Source organism: Colius striatus, chromosome 9 (genome assembly GCF_028858725.1).
Source record: "Colius striatus isolate bColStr4 chromosome 9, bColStr4.1.hap1, whole genome shotgun sequence".
NCBI lineage: Eukaryota > Metazoa > Chordata > Aves > Coliiformes > Coliidae > Colius > Colius striatus.
In genome coordinates, this window is record NC_084767.1 from 30,416,230 (window position 1) to 30,441,529 (window position 25,300).

At 36.8% G+C, this 25,300-nt stretch overlaps 1 protein-coding gene across 4 annotated transcripts in view; it reads left to right on the plus strand.

Annotated features, from left to right (window-relative positions):
- Positions 1–24,730, plus strand: part of MYO1B (myosin IB) — a 113,419-nt gene extending 88,689 nt beyond the window's left edge. Inside the window, exons 17-31 of one of the 4 annotated variants that reach the window (XM_062002197.1) lie at positions 186–412; positions 581–781; positions 1,987–2,080; positions 2,515–2,664; positions 4,773–4,841; positions 6,107–6,193; positions 6,475–6,561; positions 9,237–9,323; positions 12,363–12,437; positions 12,812–12,946; positions 13,818–13,924; positions 16,542–16,674; positions 18,127–18,279; positions 19,173–19,300; positions 21,785–24,730. In XM_062002197.1, coding sequence (XP_061858181.1) covers positions 186–412; positions 581–781; positions 1,987–2,080; positions 2,515–2,664; positions 4,773–4,841; positions 6,107–6,193; positions 6,475–6,561; positions 9,237–9,323; positions 12,363–12,437; positions 12,812–12,946; positions 13,818–13,924; positions 16,542–16,674; positions 18,127–18,279; positions 19,173–19,300; positions 21,785–21,908 — 1,857 coding nt within the window. In that variant the 3' untranslated portion in view covers positions 21,909–24,730. The remainder of the gene's footprint in view (positions 1–185; positions 413–580; positions 782–1,986; positions 2,081–2,514; positions 2,665–4,772; positions 4,842–6,106; positions 6,194–6,474; positions 6,562–9,236; positions 9,324–12,362; positions 12,438–12,811; positions 12,947–13,817; positions 13,925–16,541; positions 16,675–18,126; positions 18,280–19,172; positions 19,301–21,784) is intronic. The other 3 variants (XM_062002198.1, XM_062002199.1, XM_062002200.1) reach the window with 3 other exon arrangements.
- The last annotated feature ends 570 nt before the right edge of the window (positions 24,731–25,300 follow it).

Genomic DNA, 25,300 nt, shown 5'->3' on the forward strand with positions numbered 1-25,300 from the left:
GTTCACAGAAATTTTATCCAACAAAAAAAATTCCTAGTGTCAAATTTAAAATGAGAACTGAAATTTTTTGTTTGTTTGTTTTGGATAGTTAGAAAGAAGGAGAAATCCATTTCTTGGGTCACTTTTGAACTGGCCTATGTTATACTTCAGAACATGCTCTAATGAGACTCTTTTGTGTTGTTCAGGTTATGTACCAGGTGGAAGGATTTGTTGACAAAAATAATGATCTTCTGTACCGTGACCTCTCCCAAGCCATGTGGAAGGCCAGTCATTCTCTTATCAAAGCGTTGTTCCCAGAAGGTAACCCTGCTAAGATCAATCTAAAAAGACCACCAACAGCAGGTTCACAGTTCAAGGCTTCAGTTGCTACCCTTATGAAAAATCTTCAGACAAAAAATCCGAACTATATCAGGTAAATTACCCTCTTCAAAGCTCTGGTGAATTTTATGTTTGGTAAAGTTTAAAAAAAAGTCTTGTTATGCAAGGATGTATTAATTAAATCTATGGTTTAAACTCACAATAATAATTGTTGGCATGTAGAGTGCTGCAAAAAAACGTCCTTGTTTGTTTCACTTTCCAGATGCATCAAACCCAATGACAAAAAGGCTGCACACATTTTCAATGATGCCTTGGTATGCCATCAGATCCGCTACCTTGGTCTTCTAGAGAATGTCCGGGTCAGAAGGGCAGGTTATGCCTTCAGGCAGGCGTACGAGCCTTGCCTGGAAAGGTACAAAATGCTGTGTAAGCAGACATGGCCCCACTGGAGAGGCCCAGCCAGGTAGGAAAACATCGATGTTCTTACCTGTCCTGTTCCAATGGTTGAAATTGCTGTCTACCACATGATATGATTTTTTTTTTTAAATGAACTTTCAAATATTTTTTAAAGTCAATTAAAAAGTAGGCCAGTGTCCCTCAAGTGTTTTACCTATATGTTGTTCTTTTGCATCTTGTTCCAGATTTTGGAAACCTATACTTTTCAGTAGGCTAAAAATTATAGTTATTGGCAAGGGAGATGATTTAAGTGAAGAACTAAAGTAAAAGATTTTGCAAATGAGGAAGGAGAACACATCGGTTTTATAGTATATTGCAGCCTTTATTGATTTGAGCTGGAAAGAGAGGGTGAGAGAGAAGTACTGGGGTGGAATCCAAGTGGCTAGAAGGTCTGGAATGATCAGAGAGACACTTACGTTTAATAACCAATTTTCAAAGTATAGGAGTATCCATTTTTTTTAAGACAGTCACATGATCTTCCTTTGTCCTTTCAAGAATAATTTTATGTGATGATTGATGAACAGCTATGAGGAAATACCTCCTGTAAATAATTTTGTTAAATATATAACTTTAAATTGCCTGTGATTCACATGTGTTTTTACAAGACATAATATCTTGGGTAGGCAGATTAGCTCCTCTTACTAATTTTTTACTTGCGGCCACCAATAGCATGATTTCTTTCATAATAAATTTTATATTTGTCTATAATTTAAATCTTTAGATTATCAAGATAACGGTGGAAGTGCAATATTGATAACAATAGCATTGTTACAATTGCCACAGAGACCTGTGCAAATGCTCTCTTTTCTTTTTTGTTCACATTTATAAAATGCAGTCGGTAGAATATATGGAACGTTAGCATTTATCAATTTGTCAAGTTCATCAGTCTTTGTTTCACATTTTGATGTTGGTGTGAGAGCCTTTCCCTTTTCTTTCCTTTTATTTTTTAAAGAGTAGAATCATTATAGACATAATTACTGATGCTGTTAAATAAAAATTGCTCTTTTTTCATAAAATTATTCTGAGTCGTCACAGTGATTAGTTTTGCCTTTAGCTAAATAACCAATGAGTAAATGAGTTGGCACTATGTCAAACACTATTTAAGAATTTTAAATATGCTTTCATACACTTTCCATAAATTTATCTGAATATGTGAAATAAGTTTTAGGTCTGGGGGTCATGTTCGTTAAGCTCATTTACTCTTCTCATTAGGGCTGGAGTAGAGGTACTGTTTAATGAATTGGAAATCCCTGAAGAAGAATTTTCATTTGGGAGATCAAAGATATTTATCCGCAACCCAAGAACGGTAAGTGGAAAATGTCTTCTGCAAAATCAAGCCATCTTTCATGAGGATACCTTCTTATGAACTCCATAATTCACAAACTGGTTAATACAGATTTTTCTAGATACAGTGCTTTGATATTTTGCTGTGGAATATAGCATTTTAAAAGGCACTTTTTAATCTCAGACCCATTAAAATGGTTGTGAAAGAAGACTCTACAGTAGCTGCCAGCCTAAATTTAATGTAAATTCCGTGCGCTGGACTTGTGACAGTGTATCTGCCACAAACTTTCCTGATGTGTCTGCTTATACCTTTGGAGATGAATAAACCAAAAGATGTCTGAAGGATGACTTCAGATTTTTCTTACAATAGCTGTGTTTATAAGCTTTTTCTGGTTTCTTTTTCCCTACTCTTTTTCTTCCAATGTCAAACAAAACCCTAAAAAACCCCTCACCCAGCTCTTCAAACTAGAAGATCTGAGAAAGCAGAGGTTGGAGGACTTGGCTACTCTAATTGAGAAGATTTATAGAGGTTGGAAGTGCCGCACATGCTTCTTGTTGATGAAAAAAAGCCAGATTGTGATTGCTTCCTGGTACAGGAGATATGCAGTAAGATACTACCCTTACTAAAATGAGGGTTTCTTTTAAGTATTTAATACTTTCTTTATAACCTTGATATGGTATTTCATTTAACTTTCATACAATATTTTTTCCTTCATAATTCTGGAGAAGTGTTGGGAGAATTGCATTTTAAGATAACATTTAAGCATCGATAATGTGAACAAAGAAAACTTCGTTTCTATATACCACTCGAGTTTATATTGGGCTTGTGCTTAATTAGTTAAAAAGCTTATCAGACTTTAGCTCTGGGAGAGTAGGATTTTGTTGCCCAGCTAGGAAGAGTCTTTTTCATTCAGCTAAAATGTCTTGCCTCCTGGAACATACAGTGCTTTCAAAACATATGGTTAATGTGTAAAGAATGTTCAGTAATGTACGTGTGCAATTCTGTGGAATTCAGTCATTCCTAAGGCTTTTTGTATTTTTGCCTTATTTGGAACCTTTGCATTTGAAGCTCAAGAACGCTGCTTGGGAGGATACCAGGGATTTATTTTAATTATAGTTCATAAGACTTGTTATTCAATATAGTTATTGATACAGTTCTAAAACAGTTTCAAATCTGTTGGTTATGTGTCGTGTACTGAACAGTGCTGTTACGTAAATCTTTTCATCATTTAGTAAATAGCATTGACTTAAACCAATATTTTTTAAATTGTATGTTTTTAAACACTTCTTAAACATCTCAACTACATGTTGTTGTTGTGTGCACATCAGAAAAACTGCTAAAATATATGATATAGAAAAAAATAATCTTCTTAAACTGCAAGTTGCAGAATTGCCAATCACTGGTTTTCAGTTGACAAGCAGTTCCGTTTATCAACTTGAAAGCTGTGAATGTTTGATTCAGTTATCTTAGATAATTAGAGAGAACCAGAGATCATTTGGAAAAAGAATGAAGAAGTGCTTTTTTTGCTGCAAAAACTCTTCTTTATGAATTTCTGTGTCTGGATGCACCCTTTCCACAAACAGCGTCATTGCAGAGTTGTATCGTGCCCATATGGCTTCTCAATGATCTCATAAAATTTTAATGAACTGAAAATGGAGTTACCACAGCTAGACTGTCACCACTTTTAATATGAAATGAAAACAAATAAGTGACCAAGCTCATATCATTGTTGATTATTCAGTTGTGAAATGTGGCAGCAGTTGTCTTTGAATGCAGGATGAAGTCATACCAAGACCCTCAGAATTAGGGGTGATGACAAAGATATTTCCTCAGCCTTTTCATATAGATGGAGGGCACCATTCTCCTAACCTAACATGACTGTTAGGCATTGTGATTTGAAAGGTTTCATAAGAAAACACTTGCATGAACAAAGCTTTTTGACAACTCCTTGTGCTGTAGGCATGCTTAAAGGATCTGCAGACACTTGCCTGTCTGTTCCCTTGCAAGGCATGAACATGGCCTAGAGGGGATTCTTTCTAGTTTGCTTGCAGAGATGTTCATTGTAATTGAGTAGGCTGAGTGTGAAGTCTAAAAGCTTCATTATCTACACAAAAGTATGTCAACTATTCATTTAGTATTACACTAACCACTGGTCTGCTAGAGAACTGAGCTTCTTAGAAGGAAAGTGCACACCTCTCCAGGAAATTTATTGTTCAAACTGGCATGCTTGGATAATACTCCCAACGTGTCACTCATGAAGCCCTGGATTGTCCTTTTTTCTGTTCTTGAGTTATCATCATTTGGTATTATAAAGGGACTGCAGAAAACAGGAGCAGCACAAGTGTTAGGAAAAGATGGTAAAAAGTTTAGCCAACAAACCAAAGCATTTGTGATGGTTTGTGTGCTACTCTGTTGGTGGGAAAGATAAATAAAGCTGCTACTGTTAGTGTTTAATCCATGTCACTTTTTTTGCTGCTGACCATGAACTGAGTGTTTCTGTTTACAGAGAGAGACATTGTATTAGCAGCGTTGTTGATGTGCTTTGTTTCCCTTCAAGCTGAACACAGAATCTACACTCTGACCTGCTTGGTCATAAATTGTTTGCTTTTTACATTTAGTGCTTGCATCCTTAATCACATTTTCAAATGTTAGTACTGGTAGTTTAATTATACAATATTCTGTTCTAAACATTGCATTTTTATTTTGAATACAGCAACAAAAAAAGTATCAGAAGATAAAGAGTTCGGCTATTATAGTACAGTCTTACATCAGAGGATGGAAGGTGAGTTTCTTGTTGATGCAAGACTGTGTCTGCATGATAAGGTAAGGAGCAAGTCAGGAAGCACATTCCAAGTGTGCCGAGCCTCCTGGCTAACTGGATTCTGAAATAATAGATAAAATGCAAAGCAAGCTTAAAATAGAAGAGTTTGGGTGACCTGGGCAGTATGTTACTTGAGTTAACTCTTTGGTTCTGCTAAGCTGAGGGATAGGAATGTGCTGGTGTTGAACAAGTACTTTATTGCTGTTTGCTTATCCTCTGCCTCAGTTTAGTACAATTTTGCTTCTTTTCTGAGAAGTTTGTACTCCTTGAAGGAGTAATCTTGCCACCATAGTAGAGACTTAAGGAGTGGTGCTGTAATAAGAGGTAAAACCAAGGTTAACTGCTCACATAAAAGTAGCCACAGTGCTTAAAGTAACTGCTGCTGTCCAGCTTCAGAAAAAATGTCTCTGGGCTCCTCTGTTTTCTTGTTAACCTTTCTCCACCCCATTAAATGTGTCTTTCTCCTCTGTTAAGGGAAGAGAGAACTGTCTTTAATTCTGGAGTCATTTCCCTTCCTGTCAGACAGACAAGGAAAGGGCTACAGTTACTAGCTATAGGCGTAAACAGCCCTCTCCTGCCCAGGAGGTTTTCACGTCTGCCAGCAATAAGCTAGCTTAATTTGATTTTATTATTTTTCTGGTTTTTCACTTTGTCTTTATTATTTTGTTTAACTGAGTTCAAAGTGTCCTCAGTCTAACTGTCTTTTCCCCTAAGCGTTGTTTGGGGAAAACTGAGTAGAAGCATCATTGAATCCTGAGTGATGGTCTTCTGTTTGTCATTGCAGAACACACTCTTTTGTGGTGGCAGTGCCATGGATAAAAGCCTGATAGTGTGGCATTTAGTGTGACCTGAAGCCAGACAATTTACTTGTTATTTACTCTTTATTGCAGTCCAAATGGATAAGACATACACTGTGTGGGGGAAAAGTATTGTTGCCATTGCACAGACAGACATCTCAGGTGATGCAGCAAATCTGGGAGAAAACTAAGCATTGAACAAAGATCCCCAGAACTGCCAGTCCCAAGCTCTCACTTGTGCATAGAATCCTCCCTGGAACAACAAATTTTAGGCTGTGTAGCATTTATTAATTTATTTGCTTGGAGATTTGGAGGCACTGTTTTTTGGGTTTACTTCGATTTACAGGTTGCAGTGCCTTAGTTTAAAATCATTAAGAAATTTAAATTACTGGGGTTTTTTACTAAAATAATGTTTGAAATTGTTTACAGGCTCGGAAACTTCTTCGGGAACTTAAGCATCAGAAGCGCTGTAATGAGGCAGCCACAATAATTGCTGCGTATTGGCATGGTACCCAGGTAAGAAAAGGGCAACAAATTATGCACTTAATTGTTTCTACATAGAATGAGGAAGGCTCTTCAGGATAATGTTATCTGGGGATATTTTTGGTGGCTTAAAATGCTGATTTCTCTTTGCTGCTAACATGTTTCAGCTGGTGCAATCTGGGAAGCTGGAACACGCTTCAATATTTCCTGTTTGTAGTGACTGGTTTCTGCCTTTCTTTCTTGCACCACTGGGAACTTGCAGTAACCTTTTCTTTCCTAAGCTTTTCTATATCCCATTTTCAAATGCATCACAGGCCCGAAGGGAACTGAGACGACTGAAGGAGGAGGCTAGAAATAAACATGCTATTGCTGTTATTTGGGCTTTCTGGCTTGGATATAAGGTACTTCATGCACATATCACATGCCCCCCTTCATTACCCAACAGTATCAACTTTTACTCAGTAGTAAATAGTGAGAACTAATGACTAATACATTTGACTTGAAAATAATAGAGCATGGTCATTGATTCCTTCCATTTCCATTCATGCCACCCGTAATAGAACTGACAACATTCTGTATGTCAGTTTTTTGTAGAGTAGGAAATTCTTTGCATGGCAACCAGGTAGTGATTGCACTAACAAGCCATTAGTCTAGATTAAAAATGACTATAGTCTTTTCAGATTAGAAAATGCATTTAACTACACATGAATATGCAAAGCATGGTGTACAGGGGGGAGAGAAGCTTGGGGTTTTTGTGTGGGGTTTTTTTCCCCTCTAACAAATGCTTTCAGTGACATTGCATTAGTGATCCAATTGAGATTTTTCACAAGACTGTATAGTTTGCACACTGAACAGTCTTCATTTGCAAGTTCAATCCAATACTGGGTACTGGTCTACTAAATTTTAGTTTTAATTGGTTTAATTGAAAGTACTGCGTGGTTTTATGACCTAATCTTTTAGCAGAAAATTATATTGGTTTGTGGTTCTAAACTTACAGCCCTAGAAAAATCCCAGGAATTCCAGCATCAGCTGTTTGTTTTCAGAAGCAAAGTCCCACTGAAAGATTCTTGCTAATCCCCAGCCTGCAGTTGTGGGTTATGTGAACATTTGAAATGCTGTTCACCAGAGGTCAAAAATTTGTTGGTTTCAATTAATAAGTTTGTACTTTAGTTGAAAAAAACATTCCGTAAATTCATGAAGTTTAAAACATTTTCCAGTTTTTATATAGGTTGGAGGGGTGGTGGGGGAGTGTTGTCAGAGCACCTTGCCAACTAGATGGAGAAACATGCTGAAATTACGTCTGGAGCATAATTCTGACCTTGGCCTTTGCTATTTTGATATAAATCTGTTAGATTTCTTACGGAATGGCAGCTCTGGGAATCCAAACAAACACGTACAGCATTTCCCTCATACTAGAGAGACACTGGAACTTTTTGGTTCTAGCTTGATAGCTATCTAATTTGACAGATGCACTGTTTCCTCTACATTTGTTTTAATCCAATACACTGATAATTGATTTTATTTTTAATTGGAGTTCCTTTCACCAAAAAGAAATCACTTGGTACTGCAAAAGTGATATTTCGTTTCCTAGGTTCTTTAGAACCTAGATGTTCTTTAGAATTAAAAAAGGCACATCCAGATAGTAGAGGCAGTAGTGTAAACTGTATTTGAGCTCCTTATTTAAAGGTTTTGTAGATTTGGCTAATTTTATTATGTTTTGGTAGTTATTTTTATCAATTTGCTCACAGGAATTCATGAAAAATTTCCTTCTTATTCCTTAAATATAAATCCTCTAAACAGAATAATACATATCTCTAAAGATAATAATCTAAATTGAATTAAGATTAGAAAAATAATTGCAGTGTCTGATAAGAGATAAGACTTACTATTGGTGTGATGATTTTGTCTTTTCCCAGGAGAATATTTTAAACGAAAGCTTCTGAAAGTTATCATCTGATATAATTTTCTTTACCAAAAAACCCCAAAACACAACAAAAGAGCTGTAGACCTCAAGTACTGAGTTTTTTTTCCTTTTTACATGACAGGCAAATACTTGTCTTTGGAGAGTCCTTATTTTTACAGTGCTGTATAGTAGGATGTTTTGTTCCAAGCAGATGAGTGAAACCATATTCTTTGAAAGCCTACATCTCATGCAAATTAACCTTTCTAGCGACGCCAGAAAAGTGTAACTGGCACAGGCTGGAACTGCTGTTACACAAGTCTGTTGGACAACGTGTCATTTGACAAGTGCAGATAGATGGCTAGAGCTGCAGTGACTGATCCTGTAATACTGGAACTCTTTATTTTACTTGACCTTTATCATCAGATAACTGAATAACAAATGTACTAGTATCTTCTAGAATGTGAGATCCTTTTAAGTTGCCCACACATGCTTCTGTGTTTAGAATACTTTGCAAATTGCATTCCTGAAATGCGAAGGATTGATAAAATGTAGGTAGGTGCCTATCTCTCTGTACATGAGGAAGGGATTTGGGGGTTTATCTCTTCATTCCATAAAGACAGATAAAATTTGCCAGGCTGGAGATTTTTTTTTTTTTGTAAAGTACAAAAAGATAAAAATCCAAAATAAACTCCAGAATGAAAGCTCTCAGTATGGTGTTGGTTATTCATCATTACATACAGTGTTTCAGAGTTGATTCTGCTCTGCCCCGGCACTTGCCAGTGGAAGAGATGACTAGATAATGACTCTTGATTTTCATACACATCTTCTTGATTGTGCAACTGTAGGCAAAGTTCTCCAATAGAATCAAGATACTTAGCACCGCTTAGGAGGTGTGCACAGAAGAGAAGATGGAAACACTGATAGAAAAGAATGGGGCTGAAAAAAATTCTTACCTGTACCTTCCACTTCATCAGCATTGGGGGCTTTTTTGACCTCCTGTGTGGCTTTAGACAAATTCACACAGACATATTTGGTTTGAAAGGTTAAAAGCTGTTCTTCCATCTTTCTGTATCTTGATTTTAAGTTGGCTGTTCTATTTGGGAGAAGGCTTTTCCTGGTCATTGTGCTATCTGCATCGGGCTGTCTCTTTTGTTCACTATCTAAACCTTTTAGGCTCGAAGGGAATTGAAACGCTTGAAGGAGGAGGCTAGGCGTAAGCATGCTGTTGCAGTCATTTGGGCTTACTGGCTTGGACTGAAGGTACTTTCTCAAACACTCCTGTCTGTTGACATGAACTCAATAAAGCGTGGCATCTTACTAACACTTAATAAACAAGCAGTTATGCAGGCTTGCTAGCTAGCAGGGATGTTCTTAACACAGAATTACATTGCTTAATTTTGTCATGGAGTTCACAAAAATTGTGAGCTGAAAATGCCTCATTTACAGCAATATTTAAGTGTTTTTTGTTGTATCGGGAATTTCAGTTCTCGAATGGAAGACAAATGTCAGGTTAAAGGGACTTTATTATGATGGTTGACTTAAAAACCTGACCTACATTGGCAAAGGTCCTATCTGGAAAAAGTACAAGGATGTATTTTCTTGTTGTGACCTCCGCTTGTTTGAGTGGGAAGTAGGGTGGAGCTGCCCAACTCTCACTATGGCTCACGTTAGACCCCTGACCCCAGTGTTGAGGGCATGGTATAAAGCTAATGATAATGTCCTGTGGCTTCTGTCAGCCTTTTCAGGGCATGGCACTGCATGCAGTTACCTATGGCTTCTGGAAACCATGAATTCCCAGAAAAACTGAGACATGCAAGTCTTTTTGTTTTCTCTGACTTGCATTCAAGGACTGGTTGGCAATGCAAAACACATTTGTAATCTGAAAAAAAAATGTAGTTCTGGTCTGTAAACAGGTTATGAAAATGGCGTCTTGAGGTGTTTTAGGTCTGTGCCCAATCGATTTACAAATAACAGAGTTTTCAAACACAGCTTTACTGATACAGTCCTGAAGAACTGCAGAAATCTAAATCAGTTTTGTTTGGCTGGGCGTCATAGAAGTACAGAAGTATAAAAGGGAATAATTTACTTGATAATGCAGAGTAAAGTCCAGCTTTCATATTCTGATATTTATTCTAACAATAATGAAATGGGAAAAATAAATACAAAACATATATGTAATATAGGTATGTTATGTGTATTTAAAAGATGCATTACAATACATACCAGAGGTGGAAATACGAAGAAGCTATTTTAGGAAATCACTGCAGATCAGAATCACACTTCAGGTACTACTGCCAAAGTGGGTCTGGTTTTATGATTTTAAACCAAGAATACATCTCTCCTGAGAACTCAGGTGCTGTTTTATATGTAATAGTGGTATTTAAATGGAAACTGATGAATCCAAAACCTTTAAGGCAGATTACAGCAGGAGTACATTACTGCCTATAGTGTGGTTTGTCAATGTATTCAGTGTATTTTTAAGTAGTGTAAGCAGCTCTTCTGTCTCACCTGAAACGTGCAGATTTTCCTGAATAAGAACGTGATCTGTAATCCTAAAATATCACTGTTGTCACAGGCAATTCTCATTTTTCTAATGGCAAAGTATTTTTGCCCATGACACCTGAAGGTGAAGACTGAAATTGATACAAATGACCAAGATTTAACTGTTAATTCTTGAGTAATTTTTTATTATTATTATTTACTGTATCATAAGTAGATTTTGATAGCATTTGTGGTACTTTCCAGAATTAGGCTTTTCTGAAACAGCTTGCATTTCTCAGTGCTTGCTTTGCACCTTCCCTGCAGCACCAACAAGATGTGTGGGTATATATTAGTCCCTTTGTTCCAAATTAATTTACACACCTTGCAGCTCACCAAGAGCAACATTATTAAAGAGAGTTGAGATTATTGTGGTTGGAGTGGCTTTGAGAGTGTTAATTTCCACCCTTGAATAATACATAATGAATGTGCACTAATTATAGAACACTAAACCTTATGCAAAATCACTGACTACAAGCTCTAGTATTTTTTCTTGTGAAGAGAGAATACAAAATGTGCTGTATTTGCATAAAGTGATGACAGCTGAATGTTGGCAGTTTTGTTGATGCATCTTAAATGGATTTTGTTTAATTACACATTATCTATGGGGTTTTTTTGATCCCAGAGTGGTTTTCAAAATGCAGGCTTATTTTAAAATTTGTGACAGTATGGCACAGAAGGTGTGCCAGGGTAAGCCAAGCAAACTTTTTCTTGTAAGTTGATGTGGATTTTTGCTCTGTGGGTTTCCCTTTATTTTCTGGTTACAGTGAACTCAGCAACACATAGCAAAAACCACTAAGTTTGCTCTGGGGTAAATTTTGCAAGGCCATGACGTTTTCTGTGGTTTTTGCTCAAAACTTACAAACAGGTGTGTTGCAGGCTGTGCCAAAGTTTGAGAAGAGTTTGGAGGTGTTTCAACTAAGTTGATGTGAGCCCCTGCATAAAAGTGCAAACCAGTTGTGCTGTCTCTGACTTGCTTTTCCTGAAGGGAGGAACTTAGAATCTGTGCTAATTAGCACTGATAGAAATACAAAGGTCAAAACAAGTACTGTGAAACTTCCATTTACAAGCTTAAAAAAATGAGTATCACCTGTTCTCAGTGTTCACTTTAAAAAAAAAAAAATTAGGAATGAGTACCAGGTTACTGACATTAAGCAACCATGGTGTTGATTCTCTGCTCTTATCAAGCACCAAAATCTTGTGTTCCATTTGGAATGAAGACTGCATGTGTGAAAAGAGATTTTTCATGCATAGTGCTGCTCTGGAAAAAAAAAAAAATCACCCTGTTTTTTTATTTTAGAAAACTGTATAGTAATCTGAAATGAGAACATTCAGAAGCAGTTCATCAGTTAACTATATAATTAACACCAGTTCAGTGTCACTTCAGATATAATAAAAGATGTATCACTGATGATACCAAACTTTTTCCATCCAACTTTATGCAAAAGCCTATGAAAATAGATTCATGCCATTAATTCAAAAATATTTTAATAGCTTGCCTTTTCAAAGGGAAGTATTTCAAATTCTCTGTTAAATTTGCAAATGCCTGTATTAAGGCCAGCCAAGGTAACTTTCTGGCCTCTTAGTCCACAGTCTGGTTCGTGTATTTTAAGTGTACCCAGTTAGTGTTCCAATTTCAGGGAACACTTTGCATATTTGTATACTTTTTTAGAATTTTCTGCCATAGAGCTTTGTAAAAGAGTACTTGTGCAAACAAATTTATTCTTTGTATTCACTTTGACGGTTTGTTTAACTTTTCAGGTCCGTAGAGAGTACAGGAAATTCTTCAGAGCCAATGCTGGAAGAAAAATTTATGAATTTACCATTCAGAGACTTGTATGTATATGTCTGTACATTTTTCTGTGGGTTTTTTTTTTTTTTTTAAAGGAACTAACAGCTGTATTATGGCCTTGACAGTCTTTAAAAGGAAATGTCCAAGCTAAGCATAAGGAAAATTGACAACTTAAGTATTCTGATGTTGTAAAGAAAGGATAGGGATAGTGTTTTGAGGACGTGGGAATGGTACTAACTAAGGGTTTGCCTCACTTGTATGATATCTAAATCTGAATTTCTCAATATACCTGGCCTTTTAAATCCCTATTCAGGTTTTTTAAAGCTGAGAGTTCATAGAGCATCTGCTTTCCCTTTCTTATCTGAATAACTCTGCTGTTTGAACGTTACTAAAACATTTTGCCTCAATTTTACCACAGATGCAAAAATACTTCCTGGAAATGAAGAATAAGATGCCTTCTTTATCACCAATAGATAAAAACTGGCCAGCAAGACCTTACCTTTTCTTGGATTCAACTCACAAGGAACTAAAGAGGATTTTCCATTTGTGGAGGGTAGGACACATTGTGGTCCAGTCTGTACAGAACTTCATCATAGAATTTTCAGTAGTTTTGTCCATGAAGAGCATGTTTTTAGGATGTATTTCTTCCTGTTCTAGACAGGGTGATTTTAGTTCTTTGGAAGAAATATGACTTTTTGATCATTGTCTTTGGCCTGCAAGGGGTTATAACTATTCTGTCTCCTTTCTGGGGCTAGGGAGAGAGTATTGCTTCCTGCCATCAGCTTGAAACTTACTGGTAAAGCAGTATGCCTGTTAATCGGTAGCTTGTAATACTTGTGTTGATGGCCAGGACTGGGACTGACACTGGAAGTACCCAATGGAATTTTTAACTTATGAGGGGTGGTTAGATGAAATTTGGTTTGGATGTTTGGATGGAGAGAACAGCAAGAATCTTTATAAGTGCTGATGAGACATTTTACCGATTTTGTGGGCTATGTTTTCTGTGACTTGTCAGGGAATATTTTTTTCTTTCTGAGCCTGCAAAATTCATCCCCTCAGCTGTTTTGTTCTGTTTCTGTGCTTACATAAAGTTCCACAGTCGTGGAACTGTATATTTAGTTCCGTGATCCTTTTTAGCACAATTTTCCAATGACTGGTATCTGATAGCTTAAGCTTTTGTTCAAATGTAACTAAGCTTAAAATTTTGGTATAATTCCGAAGTATGTAGAACGGATGAGGAGAAAAACACCTCTACTCCTTGATGGTGTGCTACAGTGGCATGTAGGACGGAGCTGAGTCACTTCAGAAGTATACAAAGAATGTGCGTCTTGAGCAATAGGCAAACATTTGTCTGTGATGCTGCTGCTTCAAATCAGATTTGGAAGGATAATCTTTTGGTTTGTTTAATATATCATGTTTTGTAGTGTAAAAAATACAGAGACCAGTTCACAGATCAGCAGAAGCTTATATATGAGGAAAAACTTGAAGCAAGCGAACTCTTCAAGGACAAGAAGGCTTTATATCCAGCCAGGTAACGATTTACTCTGTTGCTTTTAGTGCACGGTAACTTCAGTACCCCTACATGGATTTAGGAAACTTAGCAAGATTTTACTCTTTATCTTAGGCAGGAAAGTGCATTTTTCTAGTTTGACAGTGTCCCTCCATCGCTTCAATTGCCAATCCTGGACTAAGCACTTCTTTCCAGAAGCATGATGGTTTGTTGTTCTGATCCTCTCGTGAGCTGTTCACATCGTAAAAGTTTGTGGAGCTAGTAAAAGGGAATGACTCTCACCCTTTCCCCTGGTTTCCCTCACGCTGGTTCCTGCAACTAATAAATGCAGAGTGAACTGAGAGACTGTGATAATGTCACTCACAGATGAGATGTGCCAGAGATCTCTCATGTTTAAACTTAGTGCATTCAGCATAATACTCTAATGGGAAGACTAGGTAATTTAACAGTTAGATACATCAGTATATCCTTTTTGAAATGATACTTTAAAAACAAGTGCTGAGAAATTCATTTCCATTTTAGAATATTTTTTTTAATTGGAGACTTTAAAAAAAAATAATCTCTCCAAATAAGTTTTTTAGTTTCTCAAATTATTGAGTTCTTAGAAACTGACAAATCCCTGTCCATGCTATCTGCAGAGCTAACGTTACTAAGAAAGTGAAGTAGTATCTCACTTAAGGAATGCACTGCTTTTTTTCTTTTTTGCATGCAATAAAAGTGACACAATAGAGATCTGATGTCCTTGAAAATGTTTTATTGAGACATTTCCTTTTTTTCCTTCTGGATGTGGGCTCAGTGTTTCTTCCCTTCAGTAGATTGCTTTTAATAACTGTGTATGTTAGCTTGTGGTTCATTCCTTATTTGCTTTGGGATGTCTTTTTATGCTGCTGGGAAAAGAGAAAGTGCTGCCTTTGGGCTTTTCTAGAAGTAAGCAGGTTTTTTTTCTGCTTTGACTCATTGTATATCTGATCACCAGAGAGCTCCTTGGGAAGGAAGACATTTTATTTATATCTGTGGTTTGATACTTTTTAGACCAGACTGAACAATGAAATATTATGCAGCAAAATATATAAATGAGTTACCTTTATCCAAGACATTTTCAAGTGGTGTATGTGATAGTGAGTAACTGCTGATTCACTTCAGTTTTAGCTTGTAAGTCATCATTTGATTAGGGACAAAGTTCACAGAAAAGCTACTGTTTGGGTGGCTGTGGTTTCCCAATGCTAATTAATAAAACAAACAAAAAAAATCCTAAAAGCTCCAATGTGCTGGAAAGTTTGAATGCTTTTCCCACCCTGCACTCATTGAGAAACATTTCCTTCTCTTTTTGTCTTGTATTGTGTTGATTAGCTCCTGATGGGGTTTTATTTGCCTAGGGATAAAGGAAATAACTATATAGTTTCTGATTAGTTAGGGTGGTAATGATTCATGGGATGTGGCTAATTTTCTCTGATTAATATAATTATTTAAGAACAGAAGGCATTTGTGAGAGTACTAAGCTACTAGTAACCTCTCTCCCATCTCCCTTTGTGCCAGAGGTGCAATTGCAAAGGTAATCTGCTTTTCCACATAATATATTGGTTCCTCTTGGGTTCTAGTCTTGGCAAAACTTTGCATTTAGTACTTTGACTGTGATGTAATCAAAGAGATCCCTTAAAGTGACTTCCAAGCAAAGCAAGCTACAGCTATATTCACCAATTCTTAACTGATAATGAAGCTCTTATTGGATAAAGATGAGGTGATTTGGAAGTGCATCTAAGGTTGTGGAAGAATTGACACACAAACAACAGTAGATCTTAAAGGCAAGTTCTTGTCTGTCACTCTGAAGTACTGTGAAAGAGCAGAGGTAGCAGTTTTATTTCTTGTTTTCAGAGAGACCTTAACTGTGTGATGGTAAATCAAAATTGATTGTGTAAACAAGGATGTACTTGTGTCCAAATATCCATAGCCATTTCTCCCATTTTGTTGGAAAATGTTTCCAGAGCAAGAAAAGAAATCCTATTACTGTCTTTGATGATAATTTTCTCAATATTCACCATCATTATGCTCTTAATATATACTAGAGTTTGTATCTAATACACATAATATTTCTTACCCTTCCTCCTCCTCCTTTGTCCTCCCCACTGGAATACGGTACTGCGAGATACATCCACACTACTCTGTAGCAACTCCCAAGTTATAGTATGCCTGCATGGCACATACTACTGTGAGTGGTGACACCTACCTGGAGAGTCTTGGGGCAGAGTGCTGTGATTCTCAGCCTCTCAGAAGGACTGACAACTATACTGCCTAAATGAACACATTAAGAGCTCTATTTGTATTAAGTTATGTATTGTTCTAATTCCACTGTTAGACAGTAGCAAGTTATTTTGTGTTGCTGTTGTTTATACAGGTAAAAATTGTGAATACAAGTTTCTGGGTAGTTTCACTAAAAACAAAGCAGTAAAAGACATTCTCTGTCAGAGACTGTATCAAATCATAAGGAAGCTGCTGGCAATATAGAATCTTAGAAAAAAACGATGTTTGGTGCATCTCCTGGCTCCATGAAGCTTGAAGCAGAACATGATGGTTTCAGGAGGTTTGCTTCTTCCTCAAGATGAATATTTAACTCGTGTTCCCTTGTCTTTTTGTTGGGCAGTGTTGGGCAGCCGTTCCAAGGGGCTTACTTGGAAATCAGCAAGAACCCTAAGTATAAAAAGCTGAAAGATGCTGTGGATGAAAAGATCATAATTGCGGAAGTTGTGAATAAGATCAATAGAGCTAATGGGAAGGTAATAAAATTGAATTGCTATGTCCAGAAGGTAGATAATTTTTGTTATAGGTAACCTGAGAAGGGAAACTTTGTTTCTGTTGTGTAATAGTTTGAGGAATTTTTTAAATGTCCTTTTTTAAGGTCAACACTGGAAATGTTGGATTTCTGTAAATTGATGATTTTAAGCACCTGTTTTAAATTTACATAAAGATTACTAAGATCTTGGTTGGATTTGTAGTTTTCAGTGACTTTTCCAGAAAAAAAAAAGGAGTCTCATCTACTGATAACAGACTGTATTGATTCACAACTAAAGGTAGTCCGTGTACCACACTTAGATCTTCTAGTTGCCGATTGAAGAAAATAACTGTTTGGAGAATATTTTGCAAGTATTTAGAAAACTTAGCCTTTTAGAGGTTCACACTGCCATTCAAGCTCCTGATTAGCGCATTTCATTATGTCTTGAAATTTTGAGTGACAAACACTGCTGCTTTTGCCTGTCTTCTGATTGAGCTTTTTGAAATGAAAAGGCAAGTCTCTTGTGTCATTTGAATAAAGTTGTTAAATATGCTGGGTACTTTTTATTCTGCCAACACAGAATTTGTTTTGCATTTAAATTATACTTATTAAAACAGGAAGTATTATCCTCTCTTACTAAATGTAATTGTTTTCACCATATCTGTCTAAATATTAGAAGTAGTGGATGTCATTTATGTATTTGTAGGAGTGGAATTAGGTTGCCTGTTGTTGATGCCAAGTTAATTTTCAGGTTTAGAAGAAATAATTAAATGGAGACAGTATCTTTCCTGTACTTGGCATAGTCTACAGCTCTCAAGACTTTAAAAAAAAATTAAAATAATTATCCTGGTTTCGGCCCATCAGGGAACAAAAGACCACAATTAGCCTCAAGTACCAAAGACCTGAGGATTGCCAAAGGGCAGGGAGAGTTTAATTGCCCCTTAAGGTCCAGGACAAAACAGACCAGGCTACTGGATTGGGGAAGAAACAGAAAATAATTTTGGGGTATCACACAGACACGCTGCTCTGACGTGCGTTTATCCGACGTGCATTTATAGTTTTAGTAAATAACAGTAAATAGTGAGGTTTAGTCCCAAATTAACTAGCACTTTTGTTTTCCTGGAGACTGACAGAGCATGAGAAAGGAGGTTATCCTGATTTGTATAGCTTCTGAGTTTCAGCTTCTGAATTTTATAACTGTAAGCTAGTAATTAAAGGAACAGTTTATACCTAAGCATTTGTGCCAAAATGAGCTAAGCTTCTCAATCTATAATTAGACACATAAATAAATTTGACCTGATTTGATCTGCAGCTTTTACTGAACATCAAATGTTCATGTTTACTAATATGAGACAAGCTTATGAACTCTGTGAACTGCCTCTTAGCATCTTAGTAGATGCCCAATAAAGACCAGTTCTCTTGTTAAGTAACGATTTGCATTTCTCTGTTTTCACAGGCGACATCCAGGATTTTCTTGTTAACCAAAAATAATGTTCTTCTTGCGGATCAAAAATCTGGGAACATCAAGTCAGAGGTTCCACTGGGAGATGTTACCAAAGTGTCCATGAGCTCCCAAAATGATGGCTTCTTTGCGGTGCACCTCAAGGAGGTTGATTACAATTTTGGAATATAATAACATGACCATTTTACAACGCAGTGATATATATAAAAAAAAAGATTATTGACTATCTTGTGGCATTAAATCAAAGTTTATTGAACTTTGACATATCTGCAAACCCTTTGATTTGAAACTACCGAAGCCAAAGGAGAAGAGTTATTACACCATGAACAATCATTTACTTGTAAACATCAGATTTCATATTTCACTGTAGTCTCTTCAGGACTGGAGTTTTCCGTTTGTCTTTAATCTGGTTTGGATACTATGTGGCAACGTGTTCCTTTTAGCTGCTTCCTGGCACACTGGCAGAATATTCCTCTCTCCTTTATGAGATGCCAAGAAATCCATGTTATCACACAGTTAATTTGGTTCCTCAGTTCTAAAGAACTCAGTTTGGTATTGGTTTTGCTTCATTACACTGTCAGCATTGCTCTACCAAATTCTTTAAGCCGATATTTGTATTCTAGGTTTAATGGATTTGAATGACATCATATAAAGTGTCTTTTCATACTGAACAATGTCATCCTAATACTGGTGTTGGTATTTGGTTTCTCTTACTTTCCGAAAATATTGTGAGTTTGCTGCAGTGTAGCCAGAAGAGGGATACAGGAACACAACAGTTTTGTAGGACAAGTAAAGGTGACTCTTCTTTAGGGTCAGGAGGGGATTTTCTCAACAGGTTTGTATTTTATTTGAGAATGAATTGCATTTTGATCCTACACACTGCACTGCATTCCTATTTAATTTCTGAGCCAAAAGACTTGTTGAGTTCTTTCTTTGCATGGAAAAGAAGTCTCCTTGTAAAACCTTCTGCTTAGCTGCTATTTAATATTTTTTCATATTCTAGGTTTGGGTAGCCCTAACTGCTTTCCTTCCTGTTTCAGGGTTCCGGAGCAGCTGGTAAAGGAGATTTCCTGCTCAGCAGTGATCACCTTATTGAAATGGCCACTAAACTTTACCGCACTACTCTCAGCCAGACCAAACAGAAGCTCAACATTGAGATATCTGATGAGTATGTTTCTTGTTGGCTTAAAAGTGCATTCATTTCTTTCAGTGCAACATGCTAAAAAGTCAAGTATGTAATGTTAGAAAAACAAAACGCTGTTGTATAACTAATACTTCTTTTCTCTTGACAGAATACTTGTAAACAATGATCCAATTTTCAATGTGTACTTATTTCTAGTATTCATTTTGGCTCTTAAATCCGTGAAAATTATTACAGAAAATTTGCTTTTCTTGAGGCAATTTCAAATAAGGCTATGAAGCAGAATTGCTGCTGTAGAAATAATGAAGAGACACAACATTTAAGACACTCCTTTGTGTGTGACTGAAAAGTTTGCATATTCCTAAGAGATGTTTATTGATTGAAATGGACAATAGGTGCCAAGTTCTAGTGAAGAAAAACCAAAATGGAATTAAAAGCTTTTCCCCAAATACACATAATGATGATGCTAATATCGTAGGTGTATAAAGCTGTACCTTATCTTTTGTGAAGGTAAAAAATGTGTTTTTAAAATGTTTGAGCCACCTGTTGTTTTGGATTTCTGGTTGTTAAAAATCTTTGTTTGATAAAAAACTTGTATCTCTAATTGCCATTTATTTCTGCTCAGTGCAGTTTTGTATTTTGGCCTTATGTAAGGACTGCACTTGCAGTGTTTATGGGGAAAAAAATGCTAGTATGCTGAACTCCCAAAGGCTGCTGAGTAAGAGTCCCTCATTCATTGTTATGCACTGTTTATTGTGTGAAGTGCCCCTGATTTCAGTAGTGTTGATTTGGTGGGTGCGTTTATTCATTTTGAATAAAGAAGAAAAATCTGGGACCCTTTAACAGTAGTGAAATTTTCTGTAGGCAAAAATTGAACCTTTTATCTGGCTGCACCACACTGCTTGTATTCTAGAGTCATGATGGCAAGTACAGTTTGGATTTGAGGGTTTATTTGAAATCCAATTTTGCTCTTTGCTTGAAAATTAAGTCTTCCATTTTCCTTTTGTTCTGTAACCAAATGTGATTTAATTTGCTCAAGGATGTTCAGCGTCTGTCCCTAGTAAGTTTCTACTTTAATGATGGCTACAAAGCAAAAAACTACTAAAACAGTTTCAACATGCATTGCACTAGTCTGGACTGGCTGCCTGCCCTAGGTCTGGAAAAGTCTGGGAGTCTTGCATTTTGGGATATGGTTTTGTTTCTTGTCTTTCAGATTGAAAACATTGAAGTGTGTATTGCTATTGAGTTTATCCAGACTAAGTAATTTTAAGTTGTTAGCAGTTCCATCTGTGTTGATGGTGAATCAGTACTGTCTTCTGACTGCTAAGAGTTTAGATACCAGCACAACTAGAGACTGAAGAGAAAATCTGGCCTTATTTTAATCATTGTGCACTACTTTTGGGGAAGAAGACTGATATAAGGAAAAATGCTGTTGACCCAGGGGTATATCTAGTACGAGTGTATGTGTGTGTGTGTATTTATATACATATTTCGTATGGGAACAATGGGCCTAGGAAAGTGCAACGTTTCTTGAGATGGTGGCTGTCAGACCTACTCCCATTTTCTGTATGCTTGCATGGCCAGGAGCACTGAACGAGTTAATCTTTGAGTGTCTGGGCTGTGCCGCAGGAAAGCGGGACCCAAGGGCAGCACACAGCAGAGGCCACTTCCTCCCCTGAGCTCTGCCGTCAGCTTGATTTGTGGTTTCCGGCAAGAGGACAAATTCTTTGAAGTTTTTGGCCTCTGCTGGAGGACATTTTAAGGATGCTAAAAGGGAAAATCTGTTGCATTACAAAGAACTTCTTAGGTCAGCAACCGCTGCAAATAATCCAAAAGTCTGCCCTGTTTATTGCTCTTAATATTGCTATCCAAATCGGTGAGAAGTTTGAGACTCCACAGGAGCCTGTTGTGTTGGGATTTTTTAAGGCAGTTCTCCACATGCAATGAAAGTTTGTCTTCCACTAACAGATGAAGAGCCAAATTCAGATTAATATATCCTGGACTGTAGAAAATATCTAAATTTGGAGACTTCTGGGAAGGAAGGGAATTTTCCCTGTTGCAGAGCAGGGAGCTGTAAAGGCCAGCTAAGGATTAGAAATATGAGAGCTGCTAGATTAAGCATAAAGAACAGCAGCACTTCCAATGTTGCTATAGAAGTATTTAACTTTAACACAGAAATGTCCCTCTAGATGATGGTGAAGCAGTTGGAAATAGTCTTTACTGTATTTCTGGTACATTAGAAATTCCGTTTTAAACTGCCTTCTTTCTGAAGGAACAGCAAACTTGCTATTGTAAAAGGTCCACAGCTACAGACAAAAGGCAATAGTTCAGAAATACTACCTGAAAGAGACTCAAGCCTGTGGGGTTTTTTCATTCCCTGCTCTTAGTGTTAATGCAGAGCTGAAAATGACATATTTTGGAGTGGTGCTCGGAACCAACAGGAAAAGACTTCTGCTCCTCATGTGGATTTTTTCCACCTTTAACTAAAATGTGTCATATTCCCTCTCCTAGGTTTCTGGTGCAGTTCAGACAAGACAAAGTGTGTGTGAAGTTCATCCAAGGCAGCCAGAAAAATGGGAACATCCCAACTTGCAAGCGAAAAAACAATCGGCTTCTTGAAGTGGCTGTCCCTTAACTGCAGCTGGTGGCTCTCACTTTATGGACTTGTTTCTTTGTAATGGTGCAATTTTATGTGTTTGGTTTTGATGGTTCTGTTATTTTATGGAGCTGTTGATGACTAATAGCTTTAGAAACCCCTGGCAAAGATTCAATCAATTGACTTCTTAATCTTTCTATTCATGCCAGAGCTTTAATCCTCAAACTGTAGAATTTTACCCAGTGAGGCATTTTTACTTGCTGGCACATATCTGTCTTACACAGGTCATTCATAGAATCATAGAATCATAAAAGGGTTGGGATTGGAAGGGACCTTTAGAGATCTAGTCCAACCCTTCTGCAGAAGCAGGTCCTTAGTGCATCATACCTTAAGCCTACATATTAATGATCAATTACTCGTATTCCTTAGTCTAGAGATCTGCTTAACAGGAACAGTATGTGGCCTTGATGCTTGGTGGCCCGCTCATGCCCAGTGTCTTTTTATAACCCCTTGTTCTGACAGGATCTTGACTTGCCCTGCTGGAGAGACTGGCAGAAAAGAGACTGACAGGCTGACTCCTCTAGTTGACACTAGAAACTATGTATGTGTATCTTCTAGTCAATACAGCACAGAAACATCTAATTCTGAAAAACACGAAGAATATAGGATTACACAAGCATAATATGCATAATTCTATAGTAAAAATGCAGAAATTTTGAAGCAAGGCTTTTAATTGGGTCAGATTTTTTTAATGACTTTATACAGCAGGAATCAGTCATATTAAAATAGCTTGTCTCTTTCACAAAAGCTATACAGTTCAAGGCGCATTCTCTGTTCTGCATTTTTTCTTTTAAGTTACCAGTTAAGATTAGAGCCTGAAAAATGCAACAGTATTCATAACACAAGTAAATGCTAGGTATTTAAACAGTTAGCTATCAAGTGAAAGATCTGAGCCTTTCTTTTAGATATTGGCATGTACAATGTGCAATAAAACATACGTGACATTTTGTGAAAAAAATATTTATACCTTTCTGTGTGCAAGAGAGAGGATTGATGCAGACTGCATAGACAATGTAGGGATTAACATGGATTTGTGTTGTTAATTTGCAGTTTTTTAGAGTGTACACTACAGTTGTCAATTTGGAAAGAATACTTAGAGAGTCCTTACTTAATTTGGGGGTCTGTATATAAATTGATCTTTTGGTAATAAACTGTTCTAATTCTGTGCTGTTTGGTACTCCCGTGTTATAACCATATTTTTGTACTCCAAACTATTTTATATAACTTGTGTGCCTGATGTAAATGTGTGCACAGAAAATACAATCAAAAGTTGCATTATAAACTTGAGTGCACTTAAACTCTTATAAGACAGAAGCATTATTTGGAATCCTTATGAGGAGAAATGCATTTTTAGATAGAGGTAACTACTCAAGTGAAGGGTTTGTTGGATGTGACTGTTTGATTTGTTGATGCAAGGAGAGCTGAGAAAGCATTGTATTTTTGCAGGCTGATAGAGGACAGATTAAGACCCTGGGAGTGTCTGATGTGCAGTGCTGGAAGTCCAATCATAAATAAAGGAAAGATAAAGAAAAGCTCAGAGACTTGTTACTCTCCTGATGGTAAAGTGCTGTAGTGCTCATGGCTGCAAAGGCTCCTCTGAGTAGTTCAGCATTGACATTGGTTCTCTGTGGCTGGAGGAATGCTATTTACTGCAAGAGATGTTCTGGTGCTGGTGGTTATCATTCTGAAAAAAACAGCTCATTGGGGTTATATTGCATCTTGCTTTTGGATTAAAGTCAATGCTCCTGCTGTGGTTTGGATACAAAGCCCTTGTTTGACGGGTTGCTTTAATATTGCTGTTAATTGTCCCTGTGCATGACCTTGCAAGGTGGGAATAATCAAAATATTATTTCCCAAACTATGACAAAAAGTTCTTCTTTATGATCTTAGTTTGGACCTTTTTTAATAATTGAGTTTGGTTTATAGCTTAAAAAGTTTAAATAATTTTACATGTGTTGTAATTGGAGATACTTATGAAGGAAGTCTTAGCATTCATTTGTAATGCAAAACTAGGATACTTCAAAGGAATTAATCTGTTGCCTTAAGAAGACAGCACATAATAACAGCATTTAAGACTCCTAAATCCTGTACTAGAGTTCCTGCTTGGTAAAGATTGGAGGGTTGGTAAAACTATCCACCATCTGGTAAACCTTACAGTAAGAACCACAAGGAGTATATTTCAAGTCTGATGGAATCCTGTAGTTGCTTGCAGGTAGGAAATGGGAGAATGTAGATTAAGTACAACTGAATGTTTGGCCTGTGAAATGAGGTTATTGCAGGATAACGTTAAGGTATTTGATCCACTCTAGACAGACCCAGTGCACATCTTTTTTTTTTGGTCTTTGCAGCAGGTCATGATAGCCATACCTGTAAAAGACTGGAAGAAGGACAAATTCCTGACTTTAATTTTTGTTGTTTCACTTCTTTTTCTAGTCCTTTACAATTTTTACTTTGTCCTAGTTACCATTTGACACTTAAATATTTCTCAGTGTACAGAGCAAGTTTTGCTGAACATGACTTGTTTAGATACGCCAGGATAATCATGGTATCTTGATGTTTAGATTTAAGTATCTAGGATGTTGAAAATAAAAATGTGAGGTCACCCAAGGTTTGGTGGTTTTTTTCCCTCAGTTTTCTGAGGGGAAAAAAGTTGTAAAGACAAGACTATTCCTTCTGTGGTGCTAACCTTACACATACTTGTAATTTTTAATCTGTCATCTGAAAACTGGGCAAGGATCATTTTGAAAAATTACATGTGTTGCATAATACTTTCCAGAATCAAATAAAATTCTTTTCCTAGACCTGTACTTTCTCTATATCTGTATCTTCCTTACTGCTGCCAAATCCAAAAATACCAGGTGACTGGGTGTTAAGGGAAGATGTATGTAATGCTTGTGTGTGACTTGGAGAGAGAAGAAATTTGTGTTTTGTGTGTGATTCTATAAGAGGCAGAATGTCTTCCTCAGTGGTTCACATTACACTTTTTCAGTACAAATCCTTTCATTGACATGGTTTTCTCTGAAAATTCTGTGAACTCAGCTTTGCTGATATTAAGATTTTGACCAGTTCCCTAAGAGCAGTATTACTAGCCAAAATACCTTGATTTTTTTAAGAATTGTTTTGAGCCCCACACCTATGGTATTCATAGAATCATAGCATCATATTACAAGTTTTGTCTTATGATGCTTTTCCTCTTTTTATCCTTAACAATTTTATGCTGATTTATAGATATTTTTGTTCACTGTACAAATTATGGAAGATAGAAACTAAAATATAAAAGCAGAAAAAGCATCTTCAGTTTTAATCCAGGTTTGATTTTGTAGACAAAATGAGAGACCTTGTCTAAACTTGTCACATGGAGGGGGGGGAAG